General features: G+C 38.0%; 1 protein-coding gene across 1 annotated transcript; it reads left to right on the forward strand.

The window, feature by feature from the left end:
* Positions 1-82: 82 nt before the first annotated feature.
* LOC145499977 (uncharacterized) lies at positions 83-13,295 on the forward strand. Its single transcript, XM_081479495.1, has 15 exons — positions 83-209; positions 302-393; positions 1,962-2,076; positions 4,498-4,604; positions 5,014-5,107; positions 6,041-6,113; positions 6,351-6,425; positions 7,211-7,275; positions 8,187-8,272; positions 8,462-8,499; positions 9,391-9,766; positions 10,338-10,388; positions 10,627-10,700; positions 11,324-11,398; positions 12,264-13,295. Exons 1-15 carry the CDS (start codon positions 151-153, stop codon positions 12,765-12,767), a joined length of 1,884 nt encoding a protein of 627 aa, XP_081335621.1. The 5' UTR covers positions 83-150; the 3' UTR covers positions 12,768-13,295.
* The last annotated feature ends 606 nt before the right edge of the window (positions 13,296-13,901 follow it).

Consider the following 13,901-nt stretch of genomic DNA (forward strand, 5'->3'; position numbering starts at 1 on the left):
TCAACAAGAGAGAGAGAGAGAGAAAGAGAGAGAGAGAGAGACTGGGTCGAATCAGTCGTTGCTAGGAAACTAGTGCTGTATCTTGTGGGCGCCATATTGAAAATGTGTAGTTAGAGGTGTTGTATCGTGTACATTTATCGTTTTTAAGTCATGCCAACTGCCGTTTTAATGGACGAGAAAATTCAAAAAGAAGAAGACAACTATCCAAGGTAAAAAGAGGGGAAATATTGCTCATAGACTGAATACATGTGTTTGACACATGCTCACTTTTGTATTTGTTTGATATGGTTGAACCTAACAGGATTACAAAGAAGGTCTTATTCCAACTTTGCAAAGATCATAAATTGTACAGAACACCGTATCTAAATGATGTGCTTTACCTTCACTACAAAGGTATGTAGTCCATCAAGCATAGTACATCAAAATCATGTTACGAATATTTTTTTCCTAGAGGAATAGTCTTCCCTCTAATATGTTGTAGCCTCAGAATCTTTACAAAGTTTCGAGTCTAAATTAAGCAATTACTTATAAGTTTAGTTAGTTAGACATCACTAGTGTTTTTGATTTTTTAATTTTATTATTATTTTATTATTTACATTTTTATGTGTATTTTTATATTAAATTCAATGTTTTAATTAGCAGTATGTTATAATTATTATGTAAAAGTTAGGGCGATTACTGTATATAGTTTCTGCTGACTCAACAAATGTAGATGCAGATGAAGATATGCTATATATTATATTCATTTTTTTAAAAGTGGTAGTGGTACTCACCAAAAGAAAGTTGTCGTGGTTACAGCCCTACGTCCCCATCAACTGAGAACACTTGAAATGTAGAAAAACACTCAGCTGTGGCTTGTGTTTTCTACATTTCCCTCGTGTTCTCAAATGCCTGTCATGTTTTATACACGGCTTAGGGCTCTTTATTTGTTAAAGAAAAACACTTTCATTTTGAGCAAACAAGGTCACACACATGAATGAAAAGGGTCCTTTTTATTGCGCAAAAAATAAAGGAGTACTTGACTGATGGTGGAGCGATTTAAACTTCTTACCAGAAATTATGGAGGCTGTTACGAGTATCGTTGTAGAGCAGGGTTGTTTCTAGACAGAACTCAGGATTGCTCGTATCAGCAACAAACTAATTTATTTCCGTAAGGTAACTTCATGAATTTACAGCACTAAGCTTCTTCAAATTTGAATTAATCTCTCTTACAGAAGAAACTCTCGCCTTAATATACATGAGGCTTATAGTTCTAGAAACTTCTGTTAGGAGCTAAATTAAGTAGTTTGACACAGTTTCTAATCTGAGTAATTACATAAGGATTAGAATGTTCTGGAATGTTCTTATACAAATTGGTCACAGCTGAATGACTTCCGGTTCTAGATTGTTCTAGAAATTGACTTAGACAATTTTTCGTAACAGAGGCCTGCCTTAATTGGTCTTCTGTTTTCAAAATAGGGGAAAGATCCAGCCTTCTTGAGCTTCTGTCCTATATTTGGTACAAATAATTATTATTAACACATCCCTTGGCTTCAGTGTGATTTCATCTCTCCTCTGTGTCGAGGAGCAAACTAAATTTTTCAAATGGCCATTCCTATATTATCAGCTACTTGGTTAAGCTTGTTAACCATGAGACTTGCAGCCACTGTACATGGTGGTTGTTTCTATGGTGATACATTATATATATCAGGGGTTGTTAATGGCAAGTTTAGACTTTGTGAGAAACCTGGGGAATAGTGTTTTTCCTGCAAGTCTGAGAGTTTCTTACTATGGCTTTGTGAAAGAAATGCTGACAGAGAAGGTGTTGTAAAAATTTGGAGGCTATGTGACCCTTGAAAATTAACAAAATATTTAAGACCTGTACTTCTCAATTAAGCATTTGTTTGCACCTGTTGTACATTTATTTTATTGTATTGTAAATGTGCAAAATGTTAGCAAGTTTTTTAAAATTGTTGCTGCAGGCTTTGCCAAGATAGAAAACCTTGAAGAATATACAGGACTGAAATGTCTTTGGCTGGAATGTAATGGAATTCACAAGATTGAAAATCTGGACAATCAGAAAGAGCTGCGATGCTTGTAAGTATTTTTTCTAGTGCTTCTACTAAGAAACTGGCCTGATGACTTACAGTATGTGTTGTTATTATACTTTATTATTTGGCTAGCTCAGTGAGTGGGCAAGGTGAACCAAATCCTACACTGTGACTGGCTACCAGACTGAGAGTGGACAAGATGGTGCTATCTTGCCCGCTCAATCAAACCATAAACACGCAAAAAAAAAAAAAGAACTTGGCCAATATTCAGCCATCTTGACTGAACAAGCTTGGTCAATAACCCATATTTCTCAAACTCATTAATAATTCATAAGGTCAACTACCAACCACAAGATGTATACCACATCACGTGCATGTGTTTGGATACCCAATGAAAAACAGTATACCACTCTCCAGTGAGAGTGGTATATACCACTAAAATATGCACAATGAAACTTGCACAAAATCAATGAATATTTATTACTCAGAAGTAAGCTTTTACAGTGTGTCTCCTTTTGTTTTCAAAGTCACACCCATTCGCGTTGCTTCTTTCATTTCTGCATCCAAAACACGCCAAAATGTCACAAACCTAAGAAAGCGAAAGAAAAAAAGTAGTATTAAAAACAATGCACACAAGTAGTTTACGCAAACCAAATTTTATCCCCAAAAAATGTAACTTACCTTCGGTCGGACATGTCCAAAGGGTTCAATGCAGCACTTCCATTTACATCAGAAAGGTGGCGCTTCAGTCCGCAAATAATCGAGTACAACTAACGGGAAGGATAACGTTCCCCAGAAGAATTGTTTACTTCTTGAACAAACTTCGACAGCCAGTAGTTGAGACTGCATGCAGGCATATCTGTAATGGCCGTTTCCAAAGTTTGCACTCTTTCTTCAAAGTCTTTCGTGGTAAAAAGACCACCGGGTTCCAAAGTACAGGACTTCACTAATCGATGCGGTTTCCATTCCTCGAAAACCTTACACAACCATTTGGCTTTATAAGCTGTTGCTTTCGGTACTACATTATCAACACTTTTCTTCTCATCCTCCACACTTTTCGGCTACCAAAATCTCTCGAACAACTTTCTTGCGATATACATCCTGACTGAATGACAACTTGTAAATGCTGGCAACTGCAGCAACTTTCACATCTCAGAATAAATTAAATCGCACCATAAATGCAAATTAATTACGCCGGTAAAAAAATATCATTGATATTGAAATTATCGAGGAAGGAATGTTAGACAGCGAACAATTCTAATTGGAAGTCTTTGTTTATTATTTCTTTAAGAGTGGTCATGAGAAGTTATTTCCAAAACTCATGCTTCGTGTTTCATCGGGGTATCCAAACACCTCAAAACAATAAAAGCACTCGGCCTGCGGCCTTGTGCTTTCATTTGTTTCTCGGTGAAACACTCGCTCTCGTTTTGGAAATAGTACATATAACATAATTCAGCAATAAAGGCATTTTCCAATGATATGTACAGTTATAAGGTACCATGCTCAAGCAAAGCTTAATAGAATTCAGAAGTTTGCTCTTTGAGCCCAAGTTGCAGGTGAGGAGCATGACATCATTGTTGAGTTCTCCTCGACTCTCTTGGGTGCAATTGCATCATGAATAGCTTCTGAAAGCTTAGAATTGCCATTTTCAGTTTCTTTTTATCATTAATTTAGACGCCAAGAGTACCAGTTATGATACATGTACACTGTGCATCCATGACAACTCTCCCAAATCTCCCATATGGGTCACCAAATCTCCCAGATGTTATTAGGAAAACACTTAATTTAAAGTATATTTTCCACTCTCAATTGGCTGGTTTTTTTTTTTGTTTGTTTTTTTTTTTTTGCATGTCTGGCAGGGGGAGGGGAGGATTTTGGAATATTTGTTGCATTTTTGTGGTTAATTGGTAGAGCTCTAGTTTTTATGCAAAATTGGCAACCTCCCAGGTTTAATTTTTTTTAGGCTAGTGACTCAGGTAATACTCAAGAGATTGTAATCATGCTATTATAGTAATGCATGTATGCCCCATGTAAAACACAACGGCCATGCAATTATCACAGGGCCCCTTTAACTGCATACATGTACATGCAGTAGGTAATTATATGTAACCAATCTTGATGTTTAGAACATGTACACTGTAACTGGAAATATATCAAAGATGTACTGCATAATGTAACACAGTCATCCTTCATTCTAAAGAGTCTTAAATACTGAAAGTTGCTATTAATAATAGTTTTAAAGGCATTCAAGCCATTTTCTTACAGTGCAACTTCTCCTACCAAGGTCATCCAACAAAATCTGTTGCCTTTGCAATGTACCACTCGATTACAGGGATAATTTGTTGGAAAACTATTCTTAACCTCCTCAATTTTCACTCAATAAATTTGAGGAAGATTTGGTCGGGTGGCCTTGGTTGGAGTAGTTGCACTGAAATCGAATGTCACTTTATCTAAATCTATTTACCAGGTATTTGCAGCAGAACCTTCTGTCAAAGATAGATAATTTGGATCATCTACAACTGCTGGACACTCTTAATGTCAGCAATAACACCATTTACAAAATTGAAAATATAAGTAAGTTGTACTTCTGTTGAGTTTATATTGCTTTCCAAACTTCTTCAGTACCTCCTAATCAAAAGTGCACTTTATTTCAAAACCAAATTATATGTTTCTTGCTGTACTTTTTACAATAGTCTTTATTACGCAGTCAGTTTAAGTTGTTTTCTGATTAGTGAAATGTCTTGGAATTAATTATAAAGTATCTAGCATAATTTCCATCTTCACAGATACATATACACTAAAGGATGGTAATCTTGCTTGTTCTGCACTGTACAGTAGCTTAGAAAACCAAACCACATCTTTGCATTTCCTGACAAGTAAAAGTACACACTGGATCGCTGATCAGTCAGATTCTATTCTCTCTTGTTGTTCATGATCAAATGGCAAAATTCTGATTCTCTTTGTTTTCTTTGCACCACTGCAGGTGCCATCCCCAAACTGAGCACACTACAGATATCACACAACCGTTTATCAACAGCAGATGACCTGAAACATTTAGGAGAATGTCATAATCTGAGGTACAGTATATTCATTTTAACAATGTGTTTCTCCAGAAAATATTGATCCTGACCCTCCATGAAGAAGGTTGTTTGATTTGGAATCATCAGGAGGTTTGTGATCCCCACTCCACCCCTCAGATATTTTGTGCATTATACAGTGTCCTTCTGATAGTGGGTGTGGATACTTCTGGAACTATATTCTGTAGTCTGCATATTATCAATAAATTGGACCATAGGATTAAAGCTGGTCCGAATTTTCATAACTTTATGAAGTCCCCCCCCCCCCCAAAAAAAAAAAAATTTTGTGGGGTTGTGCAGCCTACTTCCCAAAACCCTTACCCTGTTTATGACAAAAATCATTGATTTTCCCTACCCTATTTATGACCTGACCAAAAATTTGATACGGTAACCCTATTTATGACCTCACCCTTTAATCAATACCCTGTTTCAGACCTGCCTTATAATTAGTTACCTAGTTCAGACTGATGTTAAGTTTATAAAGGCATTGTGAAGGGCTTCTGTTGATGGCCTTATGAATAATGATGAAAAACTAGCTTCTCCTAAAAATCATTCCCAATTTAATTGAGTGCAAAAACCACCATTTACCTGTACGACCAAAACGGCCAAAATCAACCCCCTTTTTATGTCCAAAATGGCCTAATTGATACCCTATTTATTACTATAATGGCTGAATTTAAACAATAAAGAGAAATTCTTTTATTTGGCTTAAAAATGTTCACTTATATGTTAATTACCAGATGAGAACAAGTCTGTTTCTTGAGTTTGGAAAAATTTTAATTTTTTAAAAATAGATAACTAAAATTAGATTTGATTTTTGGATGTTGAACAAATGAGATGATATTTTTCGTTTTAGAAGTGATTACAATAAATTGTTATTGCAGTAATATTTCAAAACTGTTTAACAGAGTAACTGTTTATGTCTGTCCTCAGTGTTGTGGATGTGTCACACAACAGAATAGATGATCCTGATGTCTTAGAAGTCTTTGCCTCCATGAAAAATCTTGTAAGTCTGTTGAGAATAAACATTTGCAAACTTTGATACTTGAATTCAGTACAGCCCATTTAGTGTACATATGTACATACAGCAAGTACGTATAAATTATTTCACCTGTACAGTGCTGTGACTATTTCTATGATCAATTGAAATACATTCATCAGTTGTTTAACAAGTTCTTGTACTTTGATCAAATTCAAAATTATTTAAAGTAATAAGATTGCTTTAATTTCCTTCCTCAAATAGCATGTTCTTAACATGATGGGTAACCCTGTCATCAAGAAAATCAAGAATTACAGGAAAACATTCATCATCAAAATAGTGAGTGAATTGTTTTATTCTGATGAATATGTCACATATGCCACCTTTTTAATGTTGATACTTATATATGTTTATATTTTTGTCTATGATGACTGGTCATGCAGGACAGGCTAGAAATTTAAAGTGTTTTTCAAAATTTTATATGACCAGGAAACTTGCTTTGTTATGAGGTTAGAGGGAGATCCTGACATTTTAAGGGGGACGGCTGAAATTAAGATGAGCAGTTCTTTGGTTGAAAAAGTTCGTGAGAGTTGCAGTGTTGGGATGAAGCTTTAATACATCAATTCTTTCACATGAGGGTGGGGAATGGGGGCTGGGGGTGAGTTGAAAATGTTATGTATAGATCAGTGACTGTTTAACAATGCAAAAGGCCATTTCCTATGAAATGATAAAATCTGACATATTGATTACCAAGTGTGAAGAACGCACGTACGTTACTTTGCAATAAATGACAGTAAGTTACCAGGAAATTTCCAAGAAGGGTTATATCATTTGGAAATTCCAAGTGAAGGGGGGCGGGGGGGGGCGGACCTCAAAAGCCAACATTTTTAAAGGAAAGTATGAACCAAAACTGGAATTTGGGGGTGGGTGAGGGGGTAGGTCAAAGCAAAGAACCCTCTGTGGGAGGGGTCTGGATATTATTAATCCAGAACAGCACATAAGTTCACACAATTGAAAAATATACTTAGAATCTCTGTTTAGATTCTTGTCAAGATTCTAAATCAACCAAGTCCGTTTAGATACTAACGGAATAACTATGTGTGTTCAATGTCCTTTTGATACAGAAAGGCCTGAGATACCTTGATGACCGACCAGTGTTCCCAAGAGAACGAGCCTGTGCAGAAGCATGGTGAGAATTAATTCACATATAAAAGATATTTACATGGCTGCACAGGATACAAAATTTCTCTTTGAGTGTTGAGAAAGATTTTTCAACATGGGATGAGAAATTTAGTATCTTCAAGCAACCATATAATTTTCTGTCTATTATATAAAATTCTCATAATCAGATAACAATGTTTTTGGCAATTCTCAAAAGATTTCTGACCACTTTCTGATGATTTCTGAAGATTCTCTGAAAGCTGTCTGAAGGCCAGAGGAATGATTCCCAACATTTCCAAAATTTCCCAAAAATTTCTGAAGATTGCCAAAGATTGCCAATGAAAGATTTCTGAAGAAGATCCGAAGATGTTTTTAATCATACACCAACAAATTTCAAGGGCAAGTTAAAGGGACAAAAATGAAATCACACATGTGGGGATAAAAATGATATGCTCACATGTGGGATATATCATTTTAATTGTCTGTAAAGGATGTCTGATAGCGGAGCTCCAGTGGCCCAAAGGGTCACCAAGCAGAGCACGATACACATAGGAATTCTCATTCTCATCTTGGCTGGTGGTATTGCCTTGAGGTGTGTACGTACAACGAGGGCAACATTGTGCAATGAGGTGATGCTAGACTCCAGCTAACTGGTTGACAGAGACATGCAGCCTTGGCTTATAGCATACATCTTTGACATCCATGTTATTGTCAATTTGACACCTGTCAAATCAAGGAATCTGCTAACCAGTATCACATTACTATATCATGGGCTGAAGTTTAGAGAAGTTGATCGCTGACCAAGTGCTGGTTTTTGATTGGATCACGAGCTCAAGCCAGGTGAACTTGTTTTAATCAGGGCTGGAATGGATTACGAACACGTGCATTTTTATCCACACAGGTGACTTTTATCAATTTATTAATGTCTTTGAATTCTAGGGAGAAGGGAGGAGTGGAGGCTGAAAGAGAAGAAAGAGAGCGGTGGATTACAAGAGAGCAGCAAAAAATTATGGACAGTGTGAATGGTAAGCTTTATGCAAGGTGAATGTGCAAGAAGATAAATTTATTTGAAATTATATTATTATGTGACTGCACTTTATTTTGTGGTTCTTCTTTGTTCTTTTGTGTGGACTGATTTTACATGTACCCTAGCAGTGCTTACTAACAATACTTTTTAATCTTCTCTTACCATAAGTTTTTATTCCTTTCCTCAGCATTGTCGAAAATGAGAGAAGGAAGAAATCAAGAAAATGTAAGAACTGAACATGCTCTTTTGTTCGTTGGAATATGCAGACATGATGCTTTACTAAACAACTCCATTTGTATTGTAATTAAATGCAAGAACATACGTAGAAAAACATTTAACCAGTAAAAGGGTCCAATCAACTTTTTTTGTTCTTTATTAATTTGAGTTTGATGTACCAGATTGTTGTCCATTCTGCTTATGTTATAAATTATTCATTATGCCTTTCAACAACCAATCTGTCAAATCAGATCACGCTGGGGGGATCCTATATGAAAGGGACAGAGACGTTCGCCAGAAATGTTAAATTATTAGCCCCTATAGGATACCAGTTTGGGCGTGGTTCAAGCTTTATTTGACAGCTAAAAAGATACCACTTTAAAAGGGGCTGTTGAATGATAGCCGGAGGGACATCACAACTAATTTCTTTTTTACATAAATTACTTACAGTTGTAGACCACCAAAACAGTATGATGTCGTTTTTGATTTTAATTCTTTTGCATACAACCCAAAAGATACCTCGCCGTCTGAAACGTTTGGATTTTTGTCCTTAACAGCCTAACTGAGAACAAAGTTTGTGATTTGCCCCCATAAGGGAGACGAGGAGCATCCCCGTCTCTTTCATACGGGAGTTTCCCCCCTGGGCGATCAGATCAGACATGCACTTTTGAGTAGGTCAGCAGATTCTTGCAGTAAACATTGATCTTAGTTTGATTACACATTACTGGTATTGTTATTAACATGCATTCATGTAATTGTGTCGGTTGTTCCATTACAGACCACTTTTTGGTATATTAAATTGTGCATTCTTCCATCTTTAGTGAAATAAGAGAGATTTGGTAGCAAACTTTTCTCGCTTTAATGCACTTTGCTTTTGCTGTTTTATTTTTAATCAAACAGAAGAATAATGCCTCAAATGAAGAAAAGGAAGAAGAATCTTCAGACATCAGCGAGGGAGCGTGTGATGCAAGTGACAGCGAAGACAGTCAAAACACTGAGCAGCTACCAATACCCACCCAAGAAGCACAGGAGACTGAGGTCAAGTCATGTGATGTTGAACGTGACACTGCTGACCTCAGCGCTCAAGGCGACAGTGAGGAATTTAAATCTACCAATTCAGCTTCAGTGCCTGACCAGCAGTCCGGTGAGGAGATTGAGACTGTTAGCGTAGGAGCAAAGAGCCAACTGTTTAGTGATCGTGGGATCTTTGGCGGGTCTCGAGCATATGAAGAAACGAGGGCTGGTCCAATGATAACAGAGATAGTCATGGATACAGGTAATTCGCAAATTAAACGAGTATATGTAACTAGTTTGAGAACAAGTTAAATAAATAAAGAATGAAAACAGCAGTATGAATAGAGTCAGAAATGGTCATGGCAGTCATAATTTTGCTTATTTTGAAATGCAACTGCCGTTTCCCAACTTACTGAATGGACGTTTATCGTCCGGTTGAAATCAATCAGTCCTCAGGCTATAAAAAAAGGGCGTTCACCACATATTTTTTCCTGGCAAAGAGGAGTTAGGACAGGAGTACTTCCCAATGTGAATTACCAAGAGTAATTTGAGCTGTTCTATCGTTGGAAGCAGGGTGGCCTTTACAACACTTTACTCTCACAGTGCCTCTCTCCACCCAGGTGTTCAAATGGGTAGCGGTGAATTTAAGCTGGGAAGACGGGGGGGGGGGGGAACCAGCTTCCCATCTAGGGGTGTGTAGAAATACTCCTATTATTATAGCTGATTCATGCTACAGAGGTCGTGATATAAGCCCTACGTAAACTTCACTACTTTTTTTAAATGCTTGCTCTGATCTCACCAATTTTCTACTGGACCCCCATCTTTCTTTTCAGGTAAAGAAGAGCAAAGTAAAGGGAAAGGAGCGTTGATCACTGAACTGGAAGGTATGTAGGCGCTGAGCAGTAGAGTGCATTAGTCCAGCTATTTGTGCAATCTTTGATGTGCCAAAGATGTATCAAAAGTCTTTGATGTCGTCAAAACCAGTTGGTGAGCGGTTCACCCTTGTACTACTCAGACCGCTCAAGCAACCAATCAAAAGGCTCCTTTTAGCCATGGATCAGTTTGCTCATGTAATAATTTCCTTTTTTTATTTTCACCTTTTTTCGTTTCTTTCTTTCTCAGATGACGACATTGAAACAATATCACTGAGTGAGGTACCGAGAAACGGTTCAAGTGATTTTCCTGATCCCCAAGAGGTTAGTTTATGATTCTAAACTACTTACGGTGACCAAAACCGAATTCCTCCTAACCTTTTGAAGGGATTACCAGCGAACTAGTGATGAGAATAACGAAAAACATCAACTGAGAGATGTTGTTTTGATTAACCTCCAAATTCTCAGTACAAACTTTGAAGATATTTATGGCAATCAGTAAGCAGAATTTATACTTTGAAATGGGAGCTTGAAGGAGCAGTTTACGTTGGCGACGTGCGCGCCAGCCTAATGATTAAATGTAGTGGAACGGATTTCAGATCAAGCGGTCTGGATTCGAGATCAGCCTGGGCTCTAAGTGTGGGGTTTTTGAACAAGACACTTCGCTCTCGCAGCGACTCTCTCCACTCAGGTTAATAAATGGGATGGACAAGCATCGATCACCCATGAGTTTTATTCGGAGAGTTCGAACTACTTCTAGTCGCTTCAACCATGGTTTGGAAACAGGAGACAAGTGCCAGTCTAATCCATATGAGCCATTAAGATTTTATGCAGACCAAGATGGTGTACAGAATGTATTCTCAGACTATTTCAACTGTGTCGATGAAGTCGCTCAAGGAAACAGTGGAAATCCAAAAGTGTTTACTATGAACTGTATTTCTTTGTAGGATTTACCTGAGCTCGAGGAAGTAGATGTCAAGGATCCTTTCTTCATTCGCAGTTTAAACTCGAGTCATAGCAAAGTGAGTTTACCTGCTAGGCATGTCTCTCAGTTAAGTGACGTACAATTGAATTTAATGAGAACCTAAAGGTGATGTTTTAATGACGTAGAAAAACGCCAAATGGGAGATGAGAAATCAAACAGGAATGAGGATAGTTTAGATTAGCGAGGATTTCGATAGATTATGAACGGCGCACTTGAAAATTCAAGATAATGTTTTCGAGGTTCGCTTTCCTTCAGCTTTTGTCGAGTTTGTGTTGCAGTCGATCATGAATACGAAAGTTACCGAAACTTGTCGAACAATGTCTCGTTGACGATAGTCCCACATGCAAACTTCGCTTCCAGTTAGCGATCATGATTGACAGCAGCTAAAGAGGGAACTAAATTTAGGACAACTACTAAGCACTTTTGTGAACCCAAAAATGGTTCACTTGTTGGTCGCAAAATCACTTTTTTTCTTAGTCTACTGTGGAATTGATGGTACAGATATCTTTTTATCACAGTGGAGGCGGGGTGGGCAAATGCAAAGTTACCGTGCTGGACTGCGGATCGAGTGGTCTGAGTTCGAACCCTGGTCGAGAACACTGTGTTGTGTTCTTGGGCAAGACGCTTCACTTTCACAGTGCCTCTCACCACCCAGGTGACTAAATGGGTACCGAAGAATTAAATGCTGGGAATGATGTGCTAGCATCCCATCCAGAAGAGGTAGAAAATCCCAGGTAGAAAGAGGTAGAAAATCCAATTCCTTGCTAGGGAAACGAGATAGGCGCCTGCCTCCCTTTTTTACATACGCGTGCATTTCCTTTGTTGAAGAAAGGAAAACAACAATGAAACTACTTCTCTTATTCTTGTGGTTTTTTTTTCTCTCTAATTCACTACCGTGTCAGAGAAAACCTCTTATTGAAGAACTGGACAATAACTTAGAGTCAAAAGGAAAACCTCTTATCCAAGAATTTGCAGATGACGACCTCTCAGTAATAAGCCAGGATTACACCTCGCCTTCTAGACCTGTCATTGAAGAGATTAACGAGAGATTTGGGCGGCTCAGTAACCCGCCAGACAAACCTACTAGGCCTCTTATCGAAGGGCTTGACACTGCAACTGACTTTCAAGGCAATGGAGAAAATTTCAACCCGCTGATCAAGGAAATGCCACCTGTTGGGGTCCGTGACGGGACAACCGGACCAAATCCTGACACCGCTGAACCAAGAGAATCGGGGCTCAGCGCCGGAACCGATTCCCAGTCATCGCTCGGTCCATCTTGGGAAACGCTTCAAAAACTGGCTGAACAGGTTGGATCGACAATAGAGCGAGAGCCTCTTGATGTAGCCAAGGAAAAGAAGGCTTTCGTCAAGAGAATGCAAGACACTAACTTGGGGGACTTAGATTAATCATAGCGTCTTGAAACAATGTTCTGAGGCGGATGTTTCTATGTTGTGCTTAGTTGCACTAAACCAAAGTTCAAATGCTTTTCTTTCCGTGTAAACGATTTGTATTTGTGTTAATCAGCGTTAGATGCAATGCCAGCACCGTACATCTGCTGTAACTGGCCAGCAAAATTGTCCCTGCTATATATTCGAGTTTCATTCTGATGCAGATTAACGGGGTGTCCTAGCAGCCTTTATTTGGCTAATAACGCGACATACTTCTGTCCAATGTGTGACGTGTAAATGCACAACGAAACATTGCGATGTGCGCTCAATGTCTCATCGAACGAGCTAGATGGGGCAGCAATCTTTACGAGTACTTGTAAATTCATACACTGTACTCGATCGTTATAGAAAAAGACAACACCATCGGGTACTTAACGAGTTTCATGACCCTTTACACGGTTATTTCGGACGGACGACAAAGCGTTTTGATTGGATTTTTATAGTCATTGGCCCTCCCAGTATACAGGTTTTCCACATTAACGGTCTCCAAATACAAGCTACAGTTCCAAGGCATTCTTAGAATTGCTTACTATACAAATAAAGAAAACTAAAAAAATTAAAAGTGTGCGCAGACTTAATGAAAAGAATTTGGTAACATTTCAAGAAAGTTTTTTTTTCAAACCAGTTTGATTTTGTGGGACGAGTCGCAAGGACCAAATTTTGGTCACTTTTGTTCCTTGGTAATTACACCTTTTTATTTGAGACTTTATTCGAGAATTTGATTTGATTGTACCTTCCTCGGTATTAACTGTTTTTTAAACATTTTTGTATAATGCTGCCGCAATCAACTCGCGTTTTAATTTCTCGAAACTTTGGAAAGAAATAATCAAAAACAAAGCCTGAAAGAATACAATTTGATATGTATGGGGCAGTCTGGGGTGGAAATTGCCATTGAAGACTGGAAGAAACATTTGGGGTCACTGTGATCTCAGTGGGATATTTTTCATTAATGAAGAACGAAAATTTGGTGAAAACTTATGAAGGAGTAGATGGGACAGCTCAGGTGAGGCCAGAAACCGCTACTAGATCTGTCATTTTGTATTTATTTGGTCAGGGAAAGCCCTACTTTTATCTGGAAAAAGTTAGGAATTT

This window comes from Orbicella franksi, chromosome 10, assembly GCF_964199315.1.
Source record: "Orbicella franksi chromosome 10, jaOrbFran1.1, whole genome shotgun sequence".
Taxonomy (NCBI): domain Eukaryota; kingdom Metazoa; phylum Cnidaria; class Anthozoa; order Scleractinia; family Merulinidae; genus Orbicella; species Orbicella franksi.